Source organism: Gossypium raimondii, chromosome 9, assembly GCF_025698545.1.
Source record: "Gossypium raimondii isolate GPD5lz chromosome 9, ASM2569854v1, whole genome shotgun sequence".
Taxonomy (NCBI): domain Eukaryota; kingdom Viridiplantae; phylum Streptophyta; class Magnoliopsida; order Malvales; family Malvaceae; genus Gossypium; species Gossypium raimondii.
The window spans coordinates 38,810,480-38,836,082 of NC_068573.1; the positions used below are offsets into that span (position 1 = coordinate 38,810,480).

The 25,603-nt window shown below is 31.0% G+C and overlaps 2 protein-coding genes across 3 annotated transcripts; one reads left to right on the forward strand and one right to left on the reverse strand.

Annotated features, from left to right (window-relative positions):
* Positions 1-4,011: 4,011 nt before the first annotated feature.
* Positions 4,012-6,681, reverse strand: LOC105797936 (myb family transcription factor PHL5). 2 transcript variants are annotated; one of them, XM_052620623.1, is made up of 7 exons: positions 6,012-6,681; positions 5,843-5,939; positions 5,664-5,740; positions 5,523-5,562; positions 5,029-5,074; positions 4,791-4,860; positions 4,012-4,563 (listed from the first exon to the last, which is right to left on the reverse strand). In XM_052620623.1, the coding sequence occupies exons 1-7, from the start codon at positions 6,426-6,428 to the stop codon at positions 4,375-4,377; spliced, it is 936 nt and encodes a 311-aa protein (XP_052476583.1). In that variant the 5' UTR covers positions 6,429-6,681; the 3' UTR covers positions 4,012-4,374. The 2 variants fall into 2 exon arrangements, with proteins under 2 accessions (XP_052476583.1, XP_012483256.1); XM_012627802.2 differs by having other exon boundaries at positions 4,012-4,581; positions 6,012-6,679.
* Positions 6,682-23,901: 17,220 nt separating this feature from the next.
* On the forward strand, positions 23,902-24,709 carry LOC105799544 (uncharacterized). Its single transcript, XM_012630172.2, has one exon. It carries the CDS (start codon positions 23,915-23,917, stop codon positions 24,515-24,517), a length of 603 nt encoding a protein of 200 aa, XP_012485626.1. The 5' UTR covers positions 23,902-23,914; the 3' UTR covers positions 24,518-24,709.
* The last annotated feature ends 894 nt before the right edge of the window (positions 24,710-25,603 follow it).

Here is a 25,603-nt window from a genome sequence, read left to right on the forward strand (position 1 = left end):
CTTTTTCATCGAATTTAGTGATCTCAAATCACTGTTTTGACACTACTGAAAATTGGGCTGTTACATTTTTGATATTCATCCAAGTTCATCTCAAAAGTTTGTAGAGATTCAATCAACTCATCAATTTTCAAGTTACCCAAATCTTTGACGTCTATTATAGCAATTACCTTAATCGAGAACCTTTCAAGTAGTGACCTTAGAACCTTTGTCACAAGTTTAGAGTTGGAATACTCTTTCCAAGGGCAAACACTTAGTTAGGCAAATCACACAATTTTACATAAAACTTGCCAATAATTTCAGAATCTTGGATTCTTAGAGCCTTGAACTTAGTCATTAGCATTCACATCTTGGATTGCTTAACAATATTTCTTCCCTCATGAGCAATTTAGAGAAATTTTTATGCTTCATTTCCAATAGTACACTTGGAAACACGTTTGAACTATTGCAAGTCAATGCCACAGATATGACATACATGACTTTAGAGTTAGCATTAACAACTCTCTTTTCTTCAGTTGTCCACTTAACTCCAAGTTTAAGAATCTTTCCAACTTTAGAATTGATAGTAGGAGCTTGTTAGCTAGTGAGAATAAAAAGCTATACCCTCTCATCAACAAACTTGATATAGACTTTCATTCTAGCCTTCCAGTAGAGATAATTTTCACTTTCTAACATAAGGGGATGGGTTATTCAAGATCCTTCTATTTTCAACAAATAACAACACCAGCAATCACCACTAGATACATTAAATGTTAAGCTCTAATACCAATTGTGGCTACCTACAGTTGTTGTTTGTTGAATGAAAAAATAGTTAATGGATGTGTTTGATTGTAGTGGCCACTACGGCTTGGCACTACAAAAAATATGCAAACAGAAACATAAAGAATACTAAGATTTGTTTACATAGTTCGTGTAACAACCCACCCATTATAGACCGTATCGATATGTTGTTTGGCGTATATTTGATTAAGCTAGGGGAGAAAAAGGATGAGATTGGTGAATCGTCTGTTCAATGTCTGGGTGGCGTATTGCGTGGATTTGATAGTACACCCTTTTTGCGAAACGAGTCATTGAAATTCGCCATTTGGCGAACTCTTTTGTGAGACAACCCGCCAACTCTAAATACTTTCAGCGAACTTGTTAGTTCGCAGAGCGATAGAATTGTTTTTCGTATTTTAGCAAGATAATGACGACTCGGTAGAGTTTAGTTGAGAACTAGTTGGAATTGAACTAGAATACTGTTGATGACAACTTGATGTGTTTAGGTACTAAATGACTTGTTTGGTTGACTTATTTTAGTGTACAAGTAACATTTTACTACTCACAAAATTTATTAGTGGTAATAGTTATGTTTGGTAGATAATTAGGCAAGCATATTCTCGGAATATAGGGCGATAGTGGGATTTTTTTACCTTTCCACTAGGCTTTGTCCCTACTGTCTGTGCTATATAGGGATGTCGATAACTAGCATGTTTCACCTTTGTTTTTCTCTGAGTTCTTCCCTTAGTCTTTAGAAAATTTTAAGTTATCTTCGCTAGAGAAGACGATGAAGGTTTTCAGTAGCTAGTAAAACGCCATTGATAAGTACCAGCTTACTGGTAATTCCTGGAAAACCTTTAGGATGACAACGAGGGAACTTACGTTTTTGCATTAGTGCATACATGATTAAGTTATAGCAGGAAAATAGTCTAATGATTATAATTGTTTCTTATTTAGCTCAAGAAGCTAGTGAAAGTCTGAGCAATCGAGGCAAATGACCAATAGAGTAGATTTTGTTCTGAAGTTTGCTGGTGAGTCCCTTCTTACTTCTTTTGAGTTATGAAAAATTCTATGATATGTTAGTTGTGTACGATAAATTGTTTCTTCTGTAAATGGGTCGATACATGGTGTTTGGTTGCGTGTGTGGTCAACTAGTGTGTATGAGTGAATATGGACCTTGTCGATGTAAAATACCCTCCTTGTTGCACAAGCTCAGTACCAATCAACTTGTGATATGTGAAAATATAGAAAGAAAATTTATTTGTGATGCCTCCGGTAGGGCAGCTATATTGCAAACTAGGCAGGCAAATCACGACCCAACCTTGCAAGAGAACACATGTTCAATTTAACAAGGACATTATGGTGAATACAAATATGAAAACGATGGATATGTGATTCTGATTCTGAAATGTGAGTCTGAGGCTGGCACAAGGATAGGTCACATTTAAGCTAACATGATTGTGAGAGGTAAGTATAAGTTGGTGGTATGTGTCTGCCTGGATACTATGGGCATTATGTTTAAATTGGTGAAGTGTTTTCGTCAGAGACTGCGACTAATGAATCAGCATATTGTGTCTGTAAGACTAAGTCTTATGAAATGTTTGTAATTCTCATGAGTACTGTTGCTTGTGGATTATTGATGTTCTTGTATTTGTTTTGTGTCTATTTGGAACTCACTAAGTTCAAATGAACTTACTCTGTTACTTTTCTTTCTTAGGCGTTTTGTTGTAGAAGAAGATCAATAGAAAGGGACTATGCCAGAGCTGCATCTGCGAGTGAGCCATTTGTCTTTTTTTTTTGTATCATGCATGACTATGTGGCGGATGGCGTATACATATGTTTTGTAATTAACTTTTACAATTAACTACGTCATTTGTATCATTTTTATCATAAAAGAGAATTGCTCATTCTTTAAAGGTGTATGCCAAACCTTCTTGAATTGTTGATCATAAATTTTATGATTTCGATATAAACGTCATAACCAGATAGTAGTTGAAAATATATTTTTCTTTTATAAATTTTATTATTTTCTCTAAAGATGCGTTATCTAATGAAAGAAGAAAATTGGCTTTTATGCTAAGGAAAATCTTCATAACTGTTTTTCCAAATTTTTTAAGTTAAGCTGAATGATTTGAATTCGTTAGTAATGCCCTAGTTCGTTGGGCGGTCTATTTGGCTGAATGATATACTCCATGGTTTCCTAACAAGCTAAGGGATGTTATAGTTTGGGTTACTTACATCTGTGAAGCCTAACTTAGTGAGCAATTTCACTATCTTTAATCCACAATAGAACAAGTGAATCACACTTTATCGCTGCTCAAGTATAAAGATCTCACATTTGTACCTAAAGACTAGAACACTTAACTCTAAATCCCCCTCTGAGAATTTGAGCAGTAGACACTTAATGTTTACAATTTAATTTGCACCCTCACAAAAAATAGTTCCTCAATGAACGAATACAAGTGCTCTCAATATGCTCTCATACATAACCTAGACAAGCCTTGTTGCATCTATCAATTTCAACTTACTAACATAAAAACTAAACGAATACAAAGCAAGTCCTTGAAAATAGCAATTTCAATAAAAAAAGCATAATTTGATAAAGATATGACCTTCCATAATCAACATTACAATCCTGACCAATTCTCCACAAAATAAGGGTTGTCTTGATTCATTCGAATCTAATCCAATCTTCACTAACCACGGATTGGTTTCCATATATGGACTACAATATCTTCAAAATATTAGCACAATAACTAGTCTCAAGATTTTGCTGCATAAAATTGTCAACTCAAATATGACAAGTATCATCACTACCTCTATGCCAGTTTGTAGTGGGCATTGTTGAATGCCACTTAACAAAGAATCACACAACCTACCTCGACAATTACTTAACGGCTTGTCAAAGGCTTTAACGAAAAACTATATTTCAAAGTTTAATTGATTGATAACTTTCTATTAGGAACTCAATTGATTACAGTTTTTAATTAGTAACTTGATTTTTTTTAATTATCTTACACTAGATTTTTTGGCATTTAAACTTATTTTGAGTTACATCTTTTACCCTATACATGCAAAGCATGTATTTTATTAATTAAAACAAAAGATAAACAACCAAAATGAAACAAGCTTCTTCTAAGTTTTAGAAATTTCTTCACCTATTTATAAAACAATTTAAACTTCAATTTGGGTTTTGATACATTGTGGATATATAAATCTATACATTATCAATAAATCATATAACCACCTCATTAATAAAACTTTAAAATAAATAGATATGTATTTATATACTAACAGTACATCAATACAAAATATAAATATTATTTTCCTTCGAACAAAAAATATATTAATTGTTTATCAAAGAAAAAATTCTAACTTCATTTAACTTTATTACTGGCAAACTATTAAAGGAAAGAAAAAAAAAAGAGTTCTAGGGCAAAGTATTTATTACGTAAATAATTGAACACACATTCAGTTGTCCATAGTCTTGAGTGGTTGAAGTCATGGTTGAAACTCATTTGTATTATTATTATGTTTTAGTTTTGACAGTCTTGTTGTTGTGCTTTGTTGACATGCCAAGAATGGCTTTGCATTGGATTTGACAGTCTTTTCGAGGCTCTAACATGGACCGGAAGTTAGCACATTTTCTGAAGTTTCTGCAATTGAGGAATCAAGGTCGCTAAATGATGGATCATGTTCATAGGGTTTGATGTCCACACCTTGGTTTTTTAGGAGACTTTCATTTGCCTTCTGTTGTTGCTCATCAATCATCATCTTTAGTCGCCTTCCTTGTTCTTCAATTCTCAACTGTAAATTTCGCTGAAACTGTAAAGTCAAAAAATTTCAATAATCTAAAACAAGTTAATATCCAGAATAAACCCAAGTCTTGGATTCATGAATATTCGTGTCCAAAATGAGTATACTAAATTTCCGAAGATTTATAACCCATGTTCACATTCCAATATGTGTAGAGTTTGTTTTAGAGACAATAGAATAAAAATATCCAGATAAGATGCTGAAGGCGAATGGTGTACCTCTAATTGTTCGTTAAGACGCCTTTGGACATCTAACTGAAGTTGCAATGCCTCCGTCAGGTGCAAACCACTGCCAAACACTCGACACATTGCATACATTGTCATCAAATTGCAGTCTAGAATATGTAGCATTAGAATACGAAAACAATTTGATGGTAAATTTCAGGGAAAAAAGAAAGGGAGATGTATTTGGATTGATAGAATACTAATGAGAGAGTCAAGGAGTTAGGAAGCTTACGTTTTGACATCAATCTGAGTTAAATCAGTTGTGCTTGTTCTTCCCTCTGGTTTCCATGCAACATGAAAAGGGTATTATCAGTCTGCATGTATATATATAAAGTTTCTATTTAAGTCTAGCACAATTTATATTTCACAAAATCGTGTCTACCACTTGTGTTCGACATACATTAAGACATGGATATTTAGTGTCGTCTTTCAAATAATATATGGATAAATTTAGAAAAATTAAGTATACTTGGTATGGGTATGATAGGGCACATATCCACATTCACCTATACTCAAAATAAAAAGGCCGCCGTCTGCTTGTGAACATCCAAAGGGGCTAAGAGACAATGCTATTATTCAACAAATTAAACGACTAAAAGCAATCGACTGAAATTTATACTACATTAATGTTATAATAATATCTCCCCAATTGGGATCAGAGTTAGAACATTTGAATTAAGCTTTTTAACACTCGTTATGGGAGTTTATGTTGTTTATTTAGAATACCTTGTGTAAATTCTGGCATGTATCTTGCAGTACGGTATTTCTGCAAGTTAAGACAGAAATCAAAAGGAAACAAATCCAGATATTAGCATTATGGTCAACATTCAACACCCAAAGTTGTTTTTTAAGAAATTAAAAAAATACCTGCAAATGGCTTTTGACATGAAAGATGGTCAAACCTTGAGTATCCATCAGTTTCAGAATTGTCTTTGGGGTTGCCTCTGTTAAGACGATGATACCAAAAAGTAATGAGTAAACTAAAATGATGGCAGATATTGAAATTTCTCAAGATATAACCAAGTAATAATCATACTCTTACTTACTCTCACATCCTCCCAGACGTTTAACACATTCCACGAACTTTTCATGAAGATCCTGTGTCCACCTTATTCGTGTTTTGTTACTTTTATTACAATAAGCCTGCAAGGAAACAGTTGGAGATATTCAACACAAATTCTTCTATTAAGAAAAAGAAAAGAGCAAATTACTTACCCTTTGATCCTGATTTACTCGGGAAGGAAAGGAAAAGTGAGTTTTAGCGTTGCTGCCTGGAAATTTATAGGATCTTTCAAAGGATTTCTGGTATTGGTCGAAACAAATTTGTGATTTTACTAAGGACTGCAATGTATTTCTGAAATCATAGTTGGGTTCATCTTGAGCAATCGATTCAATGGAAGAGTAAATGTTGTGTTGGGGGCAGAAAGAAGAAGTATCCAATTGAATGCGTCTTTCAGTTGCATTAAAGGCATATGCTGGGGTCTGGAAACCGCTCATAATTGGATTGGATGATGATGATCCGTGATTTAGCTGTTGTGGCACTCCCTCCATGGCAGGTTGAAGGTTGCAGTTCCTGTTGAATCCAAGGCTCTGCCTTGCTAGCTCTTGGCAATCAGTCCTCTTGGTGTTCATTGACAATCTTAACCACAGCAGCTAATAGATGCAATTTTCTGAATCTACTGTTCAATTGGGATGCATAAATAGGAAACTGTATCTCATTTCCTTCTATTATGAACGGCTTAAAAGATTAAAAGCCACACAGAATACGTGCAAAGATCAAAGAAAAGGGGTTGAAGCATAACCAACCATGGCAGTGTTGAATTAAAGATGTATGGTAGAGAATTTCTCTTTCATACCCCCCAATGACTCCAGGTTTAAGATATTAATATAAATATGAATGTAAACACAAATACAAATATATAAATATTGATAAGCTTAAAGCATTCATATTTTTAGATTTTAAATCTCAAAATTTGTAATCCCTTTAATATTGTGGAGTTGTAATAACATAATATATGTACATTAATACTAAAAGTAAAAAGAAAAAGAAAAAAAGGCTTGCTTTATAATTGAAATTTTTTCCATTTTGAAGAAAAATATTTTCATTAATATAAAATATACATAAACATGACATATAGTACAAACGACCAATAAATAAAACACTACAAGCTCTTGTACAAATACCAATGTTCAAAAAAATAAAGCCTAAAAAAGGAGAAAAATAAATTGACAATAACTACAATATTGAAAGGTTTAGAAATTAAGAGATACAATAACTACAACTTAGTCTCGTCGTCATGAAATCAGTCAAATGGCAAACTCAGTCAACTAATTAACCACTGCAATAGGCCTCAAATAGACCTCATGAAATAAGTGATGTATAAAAAGTAAGTCTTAGATAATACTTCTCATAATCATCTCAGAGTTCAATCTCGCGATCACCATCATAATGCTCTCTAATAAAAAGGCCTCCTAATAATACTAACAACATACTTGCTTTAGTAGAGCAAGTATATATCGTAAAATACAATTAGAAACAAAACTAAAACTATTGCAGCTTTTAAAGAAAATAGAATGGACAAAAAAACTAAAAATTAAGTAGCTTTTAGAAAGAAAAAATTATCCAATTTATAACTATCACGAAAGTGGTCAAAAAGATATCGAAAGAAGGGACGTATTATTTATTTTAATACTTGAATTATTATTTTGGTTCAGTTTATCTAAAAAATTCAATACTAATCCATAAAAAACACAACAAATAATAAATGATACTTTTGAGATAAATGATATAAAATTATAGCTTAAATATGAAAATAAATTAAAATGGAAATACCGCAGCGAAAAATAAAATAATTGTTGACTAAATAGTGAATAAAAGTTACTTCTAAAAATAGAAAATGAATATATATGTTATTATATGTTGACTGACCGAAACGCTTCGCTCCGTCTGTGCTTGTCCGGGGAAGTAATTGGAAATATAAAAATAGCTTTTCAAAACACCAAAGGAGCAATTTTGAGAAAGAGCCGAGACACACAGGTCTTAAAATACCCAAGGATTTTGGGGTTTCAGGTTTCAACTGAGGCATATATTATTCAACAATTACCACACCCAAATTAAGAACTCTTTCTTTCTTTCGTCTTTCAACCACTTCTTTTTCTTCCCTCCCACAATAATAAAATCTCAACCCTAAAATCAGTTCTTCTCTATATACATATTTTTTTCCTTTTGGATTCCAATGTAATATCTCAAGTTGACAAGTAGTGATATAAATTATCCAAATTTATTGATAGTATTATTTTTAATGAGGTGATAAAATTAATCAATATATATATGCCACATATAAATCATATATGGACTATTTATGCTACTTCATTAAAAACAATCACTATTTGTATGTTGAGGTAACTTATATCACATTTGTCTATTTAAGGTAATGGATACCAAATTAATATAAAATGTCAAATTTAAATATTAAATATTATATTAAACCTATTATTATTTTTAAGAATTGGTATTTGATAAATTTAAAGTTTAAATCCTAAAATTAGTGCATGGAATAAAAGACTTACACACGTAGAGTTGTTATTTATCCTTATATTTTATTTTAATTTTAATATAATTATCATAACCCTACATTTAAAGCATAAAATAGTAATCTGAATGCTATAGCCCTTTAAATAATATATCTAAAAATCGAATTTAATTCCAATTAGTTCTTTCTAACACTTCTAAGGAGTCACATTTAATAAATTTGGAATTTAAAAATCTTAATATTTTTATTTATTTTTAAAATAAAAATTCATTAATTTATTTCATGAATGGGATCATATAAATTGGGTAAAAGAAAAAACAACAAACACTGTTATTGACGGTGAAAGACAAGTTCTATCAACATGACAAGTTCTTCAACCTCAACATCAATAGATTATTATAGCACATATTGATAATCGACTTTGTCACAACTCAAGCACGACATATCTAGAGTGATCGCAATTAACTGTCACGTTAAGACAATCAGCCTAAAATGGTCCAAAGCGATGGGCAAATAAATTCAGCACAAGAACTGAGCATCTACCAAATTAGAGAGGATGACAAAAAAATCGTCTCTAAAAGCAAGACTAATAAACGTGCTATAAGAGCATATAAAATTTTTTAAAAGTGAAGACTTATTGAGCAATGGAAAAAAATATAAAACTCAAGAGAACCTAAGTCCAAACCGACTTGTGAAATTATTTATTAATCTAAAATTCTCTTAAAACAAAAACAGATTACGAAACCAACGAAGAGCCACTCATTTTCCAAAAAAAAAAGAACTGCTGGTGGTTGGTGGAATTTCAACGATGACATGCACCATTATCTGTCTGTCACAATTTGTGAAGACAACAAAAATACCCACAAGATAGATTGTGAACTGAAAAAAGAGAAGGCACATGGAATTTATGAGAGAAAAAAACGAAAGAGAAAATTAGTGGGAGAGAGAAAAAGGTTGGATAGCACCACCTCAGGACAAAACAATGGGGAAAAAACTAACCACTTAAAAAAATTAATTTTTTAAAATCAATATGCTAATATTTTAATTTTTAATTTTTACTTATACCATAATGAAACTAAAGACCCAATGTTATCTCCCAACTGATGTTGAAAAATTTTCAAATCTGAAATGTTTAAAAATTTCCAAATTTGGAATGTTTAATTAGCATATAAACGTTGGATCATAAGATAATAAAAAAAGAAATCATAATACAAAACAGGGAAAGGAAAAGACAACAAAGCTCCCACAAAATCAAGTTTTAAGAAATTAAAATAGAAATGGGAGACTCCCCATTCCCCACATCACATCTAAACAACGAATGAAACAAAATGAAAAATGAGAAGAAGGTGGCATTTTCAAGAGTGCAGCAAGGCCACCATAAACGAGGATAAAACCAGGACAACTCAGCTTCTAGATTAGGATGGAATTATTATAATACCTTCAATAAAATAATATCAATCACATTAATGATCACTTTCTCCTTTATTTATTTCCAATCATTCTTGTACTTTCCTATATGGCATTTTTAAAAGACTTGTTGTTTTTACGAACTGGAGACATCTAGCGGCAATAGGTTCAATTTCTTGTTTAATTTTAAAGTTTATAGATTATAACAAAGCATAATTGTTAACGAGGCCGTAGCAGTGTTTGCAAATCTTAAATCTCACTTTCTACGAGCTTTTTTAGAATTATTTAATTTAATTTTGAATATATTTCAATTATAAATTTTATTACACTTTATAATATTTGTAATTATAACGAAACACGATAACTTTAATCTAAAATTGTACTCTCTTTTTGTTTTTAATTTCACAAATGAGTAAATTTAATATGCACCAAAAATTTTCCAAGTGTTAACCTTCTTCTTCGTTATATAATATGAAGTTTGAAATTATTAATTCAAAAAGTCTAAGTAAAACTGTATGGTTTCATACTCTTTTTTTTTTTTTGCAACTTTATAAGTTAAAATGGGCATATAAAACTATTAATCAAGCAGAATATCGAAACATATTGACAAATATGATTCAACATTCTTTTTAGTGCTCGTTGGAACATAAGCAAAGGGATTGCCTTCTTCATTCTATTGAAACCCTTAACTCACTTGATAGGTTCAATCTTCCAATGCATCATGAAGCCATCGTTGAAGAATATCCTTAGTCTATCTCAAGCTTCAAAATAGATGCTATGTTCAAGATTTAAGCATTAATATTGGAAATTCGATTTTGATACAAACTATTATTTTTAGGAAAAAGGAGATTTCGTTAGAATAGTTGCAATAATTTTTTTTAATATTACGGTTTCAATGTTCTTTTCACAATTAAAAGAACTCGATTTACCTCTATCAAAAAGATCTATAGACTAGCATCTTAGGCATTTTCAAGTTGTCTAAAATTTTCATAATTTAATCTAGTATAACAACTTGTTTTTTGTTGATGTTGGAAAATTTGATTTTGGGATCTAATTTCTTAAACCAAATTGTTCTGGAAATTTTAATCAAGCTGTGACAAGATGAATACAGAATTAGGGAATAAAATTATTAAGTAATTAGTTAGATAAATTAGTAACTAGTGAATAAGGACTCAATTGAAAGATGCCTAAACTAGAGAGATTGGATGAGAGTTTAAGTAAGTCCTTAATGTGCAATTTAACCAAGGCCATGAAGATAATTTAACCATAATTGAAATAAGTTGGTGGAAAGAATTGATCTCATCCATCCATCTCTACTAGCCGTTTGCTAAGCCATTATCAACCATAGGATTTATTATAATATAATTGAACATAATAATAAAAGAAATAAAAGATGAAAAACGAAGTGGTCATCTTCATTCTCATCAAACGGAAAATCCAAAACAAGAAGGAAGAAAAACTTTGCATGTTTCTCTCCATTGCCGAGAGCTTTGAACCGTTTTCAGGAACTCTTTCTTTTCGATTATAATTAGAATATTAGGTGAAAAAGGTAGTGTTTAGTAAACCCATTGTAATTAGATGACGAATTGTTAAGGTTTTGCTTAATAGCCATTAGTAAGGTAGATAGAAAATGGTTAGAATTTTGACAAATAGTTGTGTTTTGGATCAGGGATTCCTAGGGTAGGGGGCTATAAGGTTAAGGTTGAGAGAATCGTTTGATGAATTTTTTTTAAATGATGTCTTTGTTAAAAATCAGAATGTTTGCATATTCAAATTATTGAATGTAGTTAAAAGACATAATTGGGACGTCGAATGATAAAGGAAAGACGAAGACGACGGACGAGCGACGATTTTGACTTGTGCTAAAACAATTTATTATTTATTATTATTTTTTAAGTATCAAGTAAAATATATGTATTAACATAATACACATATTACAATAATGAAAAATATCAAATTTAAGTAGACACTTAAAAAATCTTTTTTTTTTTTATTATCTCAAATTGGAACAATATGGTAAAACAATTAGACCTAATTAGTCGAAATTCAATTAATAGAACAACACAAGTGAAGAAAATGTGTAGTTTGTTTATGCACCTTATTAGGGGTATTAATTAATAAACAGATAAGCATTAATTAGAAACAAAATTAAATAAAACCAATGGAATGAAAGTATTAAGAAGCAACATTGTATTTGCAACTCAAATGGGATATTTTAAAACGAAAAACATTGTATTTGCCCCTTCAAACTTCGGAGGGACAGGCACCCCAATCAGTTGACCGCCCTGCCCCTACTTTATTTATTTATTTGTCTTTTTTCTTTTTGGGCCAGCCTTTTATTTATTTGTTTGCTTTCAATTTTTTTTTCTCATTTGCTTATTTTACTTATGCTTGAAATGATTAAAATTCGGTTAAATTTTGTTATTATTCTTTATATTATGAACTTAATTTGTGTACTTTTATTTGGTTACTTTTAGTGTTTAAATTTTAAAATTTCAGTCATTACCAAATAATAATTGTTAAATTCATTAAGTAAATTTATGTTATTTTAAAATTTGATCTACTAAACATATTATTGTATCGTAATATTATGTCAACTTATTATTCTCACATATTACCCACTAAAAATCTAGTTAATGGATTATCGACTGTCATTTGCATTAAGACTGAAATTTCAAAAATCAAAGAGTATAATGACTTAAAATGACCAAATTTTGAAAAATACAAGGACTAAAATTGATCAAATAAATGTATAAGGACTAAATTCTCAATTTTTACAACATATAAAGACTAATAGCAGAATTTAACCTTAAAATTCAGCGTTTAGGATGATTAGTACAGTTTAGAGTTTAAGATTCAAATTTAAGTTGAATTCTATATCATACCGTAAATTCGAAAATGTCATTTTATTATTTAAAAACTATTAAAGCTATTTCCTTTTAAATCAAATTTTATTTATTAAATAATACTTCAACCAGGTGAAACTATTTTCAATTTAAAATATCTTATTTTAGGTCTAATCAATTTGAATGGATAACTCAAAATTTCAACATATTACCACCTTCCCAGGTCCTTTTCACTAATGTTGACCTATTGGTTAATTATCCAAAATCCCAACTATTATAATATGCTTATTGCGTTTTAATATAACGTTTGGTACATGAAATTAACACTTTTTTTAAATTTGGTACATAAATTTTTTCTTGGTCCAATTTGGTACACAAACTTGACACTTTTTCCTAATTTGGTACCTAAACTTGACACTTTTTCTTAAGTTGGTACTTAATATTTTTTGGGATACAATTTGGTACCTAAACTTGACTCTTTTTCCTAATTTGGTACCTAATCTTTTTTTTTGTTCGATTTTGTGCTTGAACTTGTCAAACGTTTTACAAATTACTCCAATATGCTAACAATGTTATTTTTTTTATAAGGTAGCAAAAATAATCAATGTAAGATCGACATGTGACTGATGATATGATTTTTTTTTGTATTTATATGTTCAATTACTTTTAGTTTTAATTAATTAATTAATTATTTTATTAATTGAAAATAATGAATTTCTTTTAATTTGGGTTTTAAAACTCTTTTTCGTATTTAATATTAATTAGTTAAGCATAGCTCAATACCTTTTTTAACATGAATTTCCTCTAATCTGATAATATTTTGTAGCATAACAAAAAAAAATAGCACCGTTAGTGTTTTGCATAATTTGTATAACATTTAATAAATTAAGGTGCCAAATTGAACCTAAAAAACTTAGGTACCAAATTGGGCCCCAAAAAGTTTAGGCACCAAATTAAGAAAAAGTGTAAAGTTCATATACCAAATTGGGCTAAAAAAAATTTAGATATCGACTTTAAAAAAAATACCAAATTCAAGTACTAAATACTATAATAAGCCTTTATTTATTTATATATTTATCAACTTTTATACTTCTATTCATTTATAATTGAAATATCATAATTTATCATCCAATTCGTAAAATAACGATAATATGGTAAAAGTATCAAGGAAGCTTTTGTATTTAGGGGTGGATTGTATTTCGACCTCTCTACTGTAAAAATGGGCAAATTAGCCTTTACACATTTCGAAACATGCAAATTAACCCTTCTGTTATGACATGGAACGTTAAATTAAATTGTTAATTACTAATTTGGTCTTGAACTATAGCTAAAATATCATTTTGATTTTTTTAAAAAAATTAATCATAATTTTAAAAAATTAAAAAATCTTAGAAATAAATATAATTTATTAAAAGTATTAAAAATATGTTAAAAATATTAAAATTTTATTAAAACAAAATCAAACCTAAATTTATTAAAGTAAAACTTACATTCAAACAAACTTTTTTTTTGTAAATCATGGTGTTTTATTTTCATTTTTTTATTTTGAAAATATTTTCATTTCCAATAAAAATCTCGATTTGATGAAAACTATCTAATGCAATGAGACGCTAAAATTATCTGTTGAAGACGCTCTATAATGCAATTTTAAAAGCACTCATTTTAATAAAATCATGGCTTTATTACTATTGAAATCCAATCAAACCAAAGAACAACCCATTTATAGTAAACAAAATCTTTCGATTTTGCATCTCTCTTTGGTGACAAAGAAGAAGATGAAGACAAGAAGCTCCTTTCGCTATTAAAATTTCACTTTTTATCTTTTATTTCGTCCTATAAATCTAAAACATTATTTTTTAAAATTCAAAACTCATGGACTCCTTGTTCAGAATCCAAAATTTATATTAAAATTTAAAACTCATAAATGATTAAACTCAGTAATTTAAAGATTAAAGCTCCTTAGGGCATTAAACAATAGGATCTCTAAATAGGAATGCCTGTAATAATTAAGGGATGCAAAATGAGTAATCGGAATTTTATAACAGTGATTATAAAAGCATAGGAGGTGCAAAATGAGTATTCACTAAAGTAAAAGAAAGTAAACATTAAATAATTTTTATGTACCTTTTAGTTAGAAGCATGAGTAATGAAGATGAAACCGAACATTAACGAAAGTAATATAAATTTGAAAGTGAGTATTCAAAACTTTTAGTTAATTTTTTCCTTCAATCAAAGCTTTATGTTGATTCTTTAAAATGAAAAAAATAGAGTTTTCAAACTTATTGTTAATACAAATTAGTTTTGAGGGTAATCTTTATTTTGTTGGTTTTCAATGAAAAACTTATTATAAAATTTTCACTTACATCAATTCACTCTCTGTATTATGAAATTTCCAAATTTGATTTCCTTATATATATAAGACAGACTATTTTAAAAAAAAGTATCAATTAATTTTAAATTAGATGTCATACATAATGGAATTCACAATTCATGTATCTATACAACAAACTTGGATTTGGATCCAAACTAAATTAGGCTTTGACTTTAATATTGGGCCTAAATTTGGACCCATTTTAATTTTCCTTTAATTTTAAAATAAAATCTTATTTTAATTCAGAATTTATTCTTAATGATTTTCTTTTGGTTTTCTTAGAAATGCTCCAAGATGAAATGTGGATAATAATGTTTGCTAAAAGGATCCTTAAATCCAGATTATTTCAATTCGGCTTAAAATTAATCTATAATTCAGTTTAGTCCAATATTCACTTAACAGCACATCTTCAGTACATTCGAGGCTCAAACACTAAGAAATTTGAATTAAGAAGTCCAAACAAAATTAGATGGATATAACTGGTGTTTTGAAATTGGTAAGATTTATTGTTAGGCTAAATATTCAATTTAGGGCCCAATTTCCAAGAGTTGCTCACATAAGGGCCAAAATTTTTAAAATGGTCATATAAGGGCCTAATCTTTACGAAAGTGTTCAAATGAAAGTCAAACCTTCCAAAATGAATGAATAAGAATCGAACATTCTTGAAAGTGCTCAAATAAAGGCCAAAACTTGTTTAAATTGCTTAAATAAGGGCTTTTCAAATGTTGTATATCAAGTTTCAAATTATAATTTTTTTTATCATTTTTTCTTTTCAAGTAATATTTGATTCAGTTGCTATGAGTTTTATTGTAAACATGTCAACATTCACCTAATTTTTACTGCAAACAGAATTGAAGTACGTGAAAACCCTTATTTAAGTCTGTGGTAAAGATTAAGTCCTTCCATAATCATTTAAAAGATTTGACCAAGTGTATATATTTAATGGCCCTAAAAGTTATAAGATTGTAAATACCATAATTACTTATGGAATTTTATTTTTGTCATTATTGTGAATTATATAATTTGGTGCTTTACCATATTTGGGTTTAGAGTTAATTTAAACAAGCAGTATTTTCAGTTACCCGTTGTTAGGTTATAATAGTAATTAGTAGGGGTCAAAATAAGGGCAAAATTAATTTATTGTTCATAATTTAACAATTTTGAGATTTTAGATTCTATTTTTTGTAAATTATTTATTGGTTCTCTTTATTTTATTTTGGATTAAGTTATATCATTAATAACTCTTATGTAGATTTATTCTAATTTAATTTCTAATATATTATGATTACCGGTTGAATTATGCTTTGTAATAACTAGATTATAATTATTTGGACATATTATTTATGATTGTATTTGTTATAATACTTATAGCATTTAAAAAAGTAAAATACTTGGACATATCTTTAATCGAGAGGTTGGGGGGTTTGATCCCGCCTATGCAAATGATCCACATTTTATGGTCAACCGTTTACTTCTTTGAAGAGCACCATCGATAAAGAAATTAGTCACTGCTACTGAAAGTAGACACCTTGATTTTGAAAAAAAGAAAACTTTGTTATGAAATTTTAAAGCGATGACATTCACTGAATATTTGATGATTGGTGGTGAATATGGTGATGTAGAAGCAAGGATCATTTGTAGTCCCACATACATGTCATGTGCATGGAAAATCAACCAAATTCATAGATGAAAACGATGGGAAATAGGAGTTATCTCATGCGCAACTTCTCCTTTAAACTTCCCATGTGCAAATGATTTTGTTGCAAGTTTTGATGTCATTAAAACAAAGCTGTCAATGATGAAGCCCTCCTTTCTTTCTTTCTTTCATCACTTCCATTTCCATACGCATAACTCAAAGAATTAATATGAAATTTGCTTATGTATGAATCTCATGGCCATCAAAACAGCTTCGTTCTTTTGATTTCAACATACATCAGCTGAAGAAAAAGAACTGTACAATCTCTCTGCATGCGCTCACATTTGCATCGCAGTTTATTGTTTTTTCTCAATTATTTCACTTCCCAGAATTGGTAAGTTCCAATCCCATTTCTTTTTGGAGTCCATCTTTAAAAGAGAAGCACAAAAGGAGTAGGTACCTCTAATCGGATCAATCTTGTTTGCTCTGATAATTTACCGACATTTGTTTCTAATTTGCTGCCTAATTGAAATTATTTTCCAAAGCAAATGTTCCGTACCATTAACTTCAAAAGTTATGTGACTTAATTGTTATCAAATAGTCATAATTATTAAGTAAAGATATATGTGGAATAATTATTTTTATTGCTAAATACGTGAATATTAATTTGGATAGTTATGCCTCTATGAAGAGACATGAGAACTCCAATAAATAGGAGTCAAATTTAATTTATTTGGTACACCAAAACATATAAAAAAAGTTTCATTCTATTCTCCTCCATCTTCTTACATTCCTAAATTGTTTTACAAAGAATTATTGTAGAAGTTCCTTATAAAAATTGATACACTTGTTATACTTCTTTCAATAATTAGTGGACTATTTTTGTCAATGCAAAATATTGACAGTTCTCGAGATTCATTTGTTTATAACATTTTTATACACCAAGATATAGGTGGGAGTGAATAAAACCTTACAGATAGTACCATTGATACATGCCTTAACGCCTTCATTAACTTTTCAAAATTTTATTTTTATCCTCGCGCAATAACAACAAATCATAATACATATATATATTTACTTTATTTCGCTATTTGCTTGATCTAATTGTTATTAGAGGTGATAATCCGATGGATTTAAGATTGGTTATTTTGGATTCAAATTGTACAATTTCTAACCCTTTTGAAGTTTGGATTGTTTGTACCTTAAATACAATTATATATTTTACATAATTTAAATACTTACATGCCAATATAAATTATTAATTTTTTTATATTTTTAACTATACTTTTATCATCATATAAAATTTAAATCTTTACATAAATTGAAACATTTGATTAGATAAAGAACAACAGATATAATACATTATATAAGTCTAAATAAATTATAATTATAATTATAATAAAATTTTGATAAAATATAATACTAAATAATAAAGAAGCACAGAGTAATTAATTCTTTTAACTCTAGGAGGTGGCTGCTTAAAGTTGACTGTTCAGGCTCTGTGTCCGTAGCCGAATTCGCCATATAATCGGCTACAGCATTGGCTTGGCGATAAACATATGCAAATGTTACTTCCCATTGTCTCCTACAAAGCTACCTATGAGTGCCGTATTGTAATCATTGTTGAAAAATGAGTTTAAAAGGTTAATTATTGTTAAATTATGACTTTTCACGCCTTCCTTTTTAACTCCTGTAATACTTCTTTGTCGTTTTAACATATACAAAATGTATTATTAAAATTTTCATTGATTCCATTTGAAGTAACGCCTCGGTAAGTTACTCACTCCCAACATTGGATTAGATTAATTGGGAGTCATCCATCCACTCAAAACACTTTTTTAGTTTGAATACACTCCTACTATAATAAGAAGTACATTTAGACACAATAACATTGTATTGATAAGGCCCCGCGATATACACTTATGAATATTCTTTACATATTTAGCAAGATTAAATGATACCAGTGGATAAGAGGATTTCGCCTATATATATATATATTGATGAACATGAAAAAAAATCCGATCTTATAGCACCCTAAAGTTACTCTAAGCATTTGTTTTCTCGATCAGGTTGTTCTCTCGTTCTTGTTTCGGCTCTTGACCTTTTTAGGTGAACCGACTTCTATTGCATCTCCTTAGTCTCCTCCTTATCCTCTTCTCTTGTTGTACTCTATATCAACAAAACTTTTCTTCCAAGTGACGTTGATCATAAACTCCCCACAGTTCCACTTGGAGTATGGAAGAGATGCCTAAGTTCTTGCTAAACCCATGAATCCACTTGCCACATGAATCACCTAGGATCAGCCAAGGAGGCTCGCTGCTTGCCATATTGGTAGGACGACGACCGGTCTAGAGTTGCTTCATTGGTCTGCCCTCGCCGTCAAGGTGTCTTTAGAGCCTGGCTTTGGTGGTTTCTAGGCCTTACAATGTATTATTAGATTTCGTTAAGCTTGCTCGGTGACATTGGGACACTATAATTCAAATTGCAGAAGCTCAAAGATGGACTACATTTATTTTTATAATTGCAAGATTTAAAACAGGGCATGGAAAGTTGAAATGTTGGAATTTACATGGGGAATTGCTCTAATTGCGACAAGTTATTCTGGGTGGGAATATTTTAAAAGAAAGGTGATGTATGTATCTTTATGTAACAGATTTAAAGTTGTTTTTTTTTTAATTTATTCTCCCTTTGCTTTATTTCACAGTGTGCCGTAACCGTAGATTCTCTTAACACCATCTAATGTCAGAAGAAAAACACTGCTAATCTTTTGCCTGTATTACTTTACAAATTCATTGCCAGATGTTGGTTTAATTAACATGTGATAATACGACAACTAAAATTGTCTCTAGACTTTACCCCCCTTTTTTTTTTTTGTGAAGCATGTCGCCATTTTTTATGTCTTAAATCTTGGATGTTTTCGTGAAACAAATCCTGACAATTTACCTGTATTAGGCTCAACTTGAACATGTTGATAAATGTTTTATTGTGACAGGTAGCTGCAATCTTCCAAAACTTGCTTTTCGCATCGGATCTCAGTTAGTCAATTATGGATTAGATTCTCCAATATATATATATATATATATATTTAAAAATGGAAGAATAGGAGTAATACAGGTAGCCATTACCACCAGGATTTCCTTGTATATTGGTTGGATGATAATTTTTGTTCAAATTGGAGAGTATTTTAGCTTTCAAACAATTTAGTTGCCTCTCCCTTGAAATGGTTTTAAGAGCAAATCAAATCGAAGCAGTCAGAAAATGAGCTTTTTATTAGCTTCAATTTATAACAGGGTCATTTATTCTTTATGATTTTAACTGTCGAATGATTAAAATTAAAGTTTTAAATATAATTTAATAATACTTTTATAATTTTATAAAATTAAGTGATTAAAATATAAATTTATTAATAACTTTTACCCTTAACTTTTTACTAAAATGTTTTCCAAGATAATGTATCATGTTGCAGAGGAAATTAAAATTCTAATAAAAGGCGATGAACTATGACTGCATTTTGTCTACAAATATACATGTTAATCTGCTTAATTAGGATTAAGCTCCTCTTAACATTTATTAAGATTTCTCTTGCCAAGTGATGTATGGTACGAGAATTTGTTACCTAACATTTTATGTTTACCCTTGATTTTTTATGAAATATATAGCATATTTATGTAAATAAATAATATTTTATAAAAGAAGAGTTCAAGAAGAAAGAAAAGAGAATAAAGGGATAAAAGAAAAAGTGAATTCAATCTTTGAAGGTTTTCCTTGTGGGTGATGAGCATCGAGAGAGAAAAGAATGAGCAATTGTGACATAGATTAGTTGGCGACAGAGGGCAACAGAGGAGGAGACTGTAGCAATAGTACCACCAAAAAAGGATAGCAATGGCGACGGCGAGCACAAAGGGTCAATGAGATGTTAGTTATTGCGGCAACTGGGAAAGTGACAATTGAGAGGAGGAGAAAAGGACCAAATTATAGAAATTGTAAATCTAAAAGTTATTTAGAATTAGGATTAAATTGATAGAATATGTAAATATTGAGAACTAAATGTGGATTATACCAATTAAAAAAAATCACATCATTATTTCGATTAATAATTATTTAACAAAATCATTATTTCTATTAATCAGCCTAAACAAAAATACGCTAATAATCCGTAAATGTATATTTTACCTATTAACATTATATCATATGTATAGTCTCTAACAATAAAATTCAAACATCCCAAAAATACCTATTAGGTGTAATCATATATATATTATTAAAGGGTTCTAAATAAATAAGTGTATTTACATTACAATTTTTTGACAAGTGACTCTTTACTCCTTTATTTTTTAATCATATTAAATAATTTACTTTAAACATAACTTGATTGTTATATTTATATTATAGTTTATTAGATTTTTTAAATTAATTTTATTATTGTTGTTTTTAATAATAGGAATTTTTTATTACGGTTAATTATAATAGTTTTTCATTTATTAGTACAAAATTTTATAATTGTTTTTAATAATAGGATGATTTATTTTCTACATGTTATCACTATTTATGATCTGACTCAACTGTTTATGACTTGACTCCACTATTCATAAAATTGACATTCTCAGCAGACCTTAAGCATGTTGGGCACGTGTACCGTTCCAGCTCGCATGCTAGATATCACAGTCTGGGACTACATGCGAAATCCTTGAATATATGCAAGCTAATACCGCAAACTCCCTTGGCTGTCCTCTCATTGCATGCGTTGCGTGTATCCATCTGGTGGGGCCTGGCCGGGTCGAGGACTGACATTCTGAGCAGACCTTAGGCATGTTGGGCACGTGTATCGTTTCAGCTCACATGTTAGATCTCGCGGTCCCCTACATGCGAAATCCTTGGGTATATGTGAGCTGGTTCCCCTCAACTCATGCGAGTTGAAACTGCAAACTCCCCTGACTTTCCTCTCACTGCACGTCACGCACATCCATCTGATGCGACCCGAATCTTATCTAAGCTTCGGGTTGGTGACTATTGGTGTATAATAATAATTGATATTTCTATTTATTATAATTATTTTAACATAATGTTTTCAAACTTTATAATAGAACATATATGTAATGTCCCATTTTTGCCCGGGGCCTAATAAGACCCAAACAAAACCAAATAAATAATAAAAAACCTGAAGCCCAAATCAAACAGCCCAAATAAAAATTAAAACCCAAACCATTACAGACCTCAACCCAAAGAAAATAAAAAAGGATTGGTGGCGACTCCCATTTTTGTTTTCAAAATAAAAAGTCGACCTTTTCACAAAAAAATGGTTTCAACTGACATGGCGACTCCGCTGGGGACCCAAAATAAGAGAGTCAAGCCACGAGTTGATTACTTTTTGTCTTTTTGTCGAAAATTGAAAACTTGGTTTAAATGTACGATCCTTTCGTTGCATTTCATCCGTCTTTGTTATGATCTTCATCATCATGGTTTATAACTACTGTGTTGGTTTAAGTTTTGGTATCTTTCTGCACATTGAATCGCATGATCGGTTGATCTTACCTTTTTAAGTGGGAGTGAGAAACTATTCCTTCGTGAGGTCTTCACCTCCATGCAGGATAGTGGATCGCTTTCGGGATACATCCGTACCTATATCTTCCAGTGATTTTCATCTCCGTGCAGCCATAGGGAAATGTATTCCCCTAAACTGAACTCGGTCCATATGAGCCTATGATGGGTGAGGATCAAAGAATCTGCTGGTTCAGGTACCTTTACTGTAGAACCGAACTGCATATAGTGAGCCCTAAGAGCCTACCCTAGGTAGAACCACGCCAATCCCCTAGTGTCATCCAAATAGGCGCTCTTTTTGTTATTCAAGTTTTTGTACTGACGTGTTTTCTTTTGTTTTGGTTGTGATTGCATTGCATTTTCATCATAGAAAAGAGGTGTTGATTCACATTCAGTTGCTCAATAGAGAGCTTGTCATGGAAAATGGATTTCTTGATAAAGTGGGAGACAATACGGTCGTCCGAATAAGGTCCGAGAAAACATAACGAGGGAAGGATGATAGTCTGATGAATGAGTACACGACTTTGCTTCGTTGCCCGAGGATTCAAGCTGACAAAGATTATTCGAGAGCCTCCAACGTTCCAACTTTCTTAAAATAGCTAACGAGCATTACGAGGATGAGCGAACAAGGGGTCACGGCTCGGATCAAGCAAAAAAGAGATAGAAGAGGCACTCCTTTGAAGAGTTCGTGAGATTCGATCTTAACATATGGATATGAGGAAAAGGATCGATGTCTTCACTTTGAGTATTAGGGCAAGGCCATATATGTAAATATCTATTTTATGTAAAGAGATTTATTTTCTAGTAAAATTGTTCTAATAAAATTGAATCAGAATCAACGCCTCTTTTTGCATTCATTCCATTCATCTGCATTACATTTCATTGAATGCATTAAATTTCACAAGAGGACCCTAATTAATTGAAATTGTTACAGTTACCCTGGAAAATAACGAAAATCCACCAACTAAATATCGCTACAGTACCCGCCGCAAAGCTAAAGCAATGGATCAAAGATTAGAAAGATCTCACAGTCTGGGACTACATGCGAAATCCTTGAATATATGCGAGCTGATACCGCGAACTCCCTTAGCTGTCCTCTCATTGCATGTGTCGCATGCATCCATCTGGTGGGGCCTGGCCGGGTCGATGACTGACATTCTGAGTAGACCTTAGGCATGTTGGGCACGTGTATCGTTTCAACTCGCATGCTAGATCTCGTGGTCCCCTACATGCGAACTCATTGGGTATATGTGAGCTGGTTCCCCTCGACTCATGCGAGTTGATACCGCAAACTCCCCTGACTGTCCTCTCATTGCACGTCACGCGCATCCATCTGATGCGATCCGGATCTTATCTAAGCTTCGAGTTGGTGACTATTAGTGTATAACAATAATTGATATTTCTATTTATTATAATTATTTTAACATAATGTTTTCAAACTTTATAATAGAACATATATTTTATTTATATGTATCATTAAATTTTTATGTTAATATACATTATTTCTTTTTAAACTTAGTTATATTGACAAATATTATTAACCCGTATATCACATTCACACCGCAATACAACCTAATTATATGTTGATTGAGCTCTATATGATCCGAACCATACTCCAACGATGTCCTTATATATGGAAACTTCTAAATCCACTCAAAAGGCAGCACGAGTAATCCTAAATCTGCAAATACCTCAAAAGTCAAGTGGCAAATTAGTAATCAACACCCTTTATAAAACATGGTTCCGGGAATCCCCTGTACCAAAAATTAAAAGAAGAAAATTAAGGCATGGTTGGCCCCTCCCTCTCCTTTCAAGCCTTGTCCATGAAATCACCATCTTCTTGTTTTTCCTCCATAAGCTCCATGAAGATGAAAGCTCTAATTCAAACCCTAATCTACACTCAGGCTAGTCGTCTCATTCGAGCATTTTCCAAAGCAAAATCCATTGTCATTCAAATTTACAAACAAAACAATCCTATCCAATATCTCATTTCCATCTCGAAGACCGCAGAGAAGAAGTACAAGCACAACAAGCTATTCTTTGGTTCATTCAGGCTGCACTATAATTGGTGCTCTTCTCACGTCACACCAGTTCCAGCTCCAGTTCTTGAAGGGTGTACCACTACTCATTTCTACTATGATTCAACCTGGAATTCGGCCATTTCAACTCATGATCAGAAAAAGGAGGATGGTTTGGAGTCGGAGCTTTCAGGTTACCTTCAATGGCTTGAAGAAAACAAGGTTAACAGGGAAGCTAATAAAGCAGAGACAGAGGTGGATGATATTGATCGGTTAGCAGAAATGTTCATCGCAAGTTGTCATGAAAAGTTTATGTTGGAGAAGCAGGAGTCTTACAGGAGATTCCAGGAAATGATGGCTAGAAGTATGTGATGAAAGTGAAAGTGAATGTTTCCTAATTATTACCTGTTTATTTTCTTTTTGACATATGCATTGGTTGGGGTGAAGAAAGTGTATGTGTAATTTCACTGTGAGGGACGGGAGGTTACTTTGTTTTTAATTTCTTCATTTTTATCCTTGTATAATTTTTCATCTACTCTATATATAAATATTTCGAGTTGTCAACGATAGGGTATTTGCGCAATTCTTGTTCATTGTTTAATTTCCACTTGTAAGGCTACTACGAGTACTGGATCTGCCTCTACAGTCCTTGAATAAAACTGACTCAAAACCAGTGTTAGTGATCGTGTTTTAGATCATATTGCAAAATTTTGTAATTATACTTATAATCCTAAAAACTTTTACAAACTCTTTTTAAGATATTATTTGATTTTTCGTTTGTTTATAGGTTAAATAGATGTACTTGTAATTTTATATCTGTGATAAATCAAAACATCTTCAGATGAAACCAGTGAAAATTTTCAGTTTTTTTTTTTAAAGTTTAAATTACTAATATCAAAGTTCTATATATATGGGTATAAGTTGATGGTCATTAAATGAAAATCCCTGCCATTATTATGTTCATCATTTTGTTCTGGAAAGTTTACAAGGCTCAAGTTTTCCCAGTCATGAAAACTAGGTTCTCCAACTGCTTATATCTCATGCTGATTGCAATGATCAGTTGTTCATATCACTTTATTGACTTCACTTTGATGTCATAAAAAATTGTCATATTGTTAAATTTATATTTTTAAGAAGTAATATATAATAAGCAAAAAATCAGTAAGCAAAAATTAAATTAGACAATAAATACTGTACTCACGAATCGTTGTAAAAGTCATGGTAGATATTAAGATTGGGATTTTTAAAACTACAAGAAAGTTAAAAAGTGATTGAGAAGGCCCTTTCTCACAAGAATAACACATCATTTTAGCAATTCCTTTAATCTTTCCAGTGGTCTATATGCCTGATAATGTTCCTTGCTCTATTCACTTTACACCTAATCTCATATGATCAAAGGCACGACGCCATGGCCGTGGCATGAAGCTGACATAAGATACCAATGACGAGGTTTTTTCT

What these genes read in the sequence shown, in the direction of transcription:
- LOC105797936 (XM_012627802.2), bottom strand. Translation starts at nt 6,428, where the DNA reads ATGAACACCAAGAGGACTGATTGCCAAGAGCTAGCAAGGCAGAGCCTT. An exon ending in GAGTAAATCAGGATCAAAGG is followed by an intron (nt 5,940 to 6,011) that starts GTAAGTAATTTG and finishes GTTTCCTTGCAG; the next exon opens with GCTTATTGTAATAAAAGTAA. An exon ending in ATGTCAAAAGCCATTTGCAG is followed by an intron (nt 5,563 to 5,663) that starts GTATTTTTTTAA and finishes CTTAACTTGCAG; the next exon opens with AAATACCGTACTGCAAGATA.
- LOC105799544 (XM_012630172.2), top strand. Translation starts at nt 23,915, where the DNA reads ATGGTTGGCCCCTCCCTCTCCTTTCAAGCCTTGTCCATGAAATCACCA.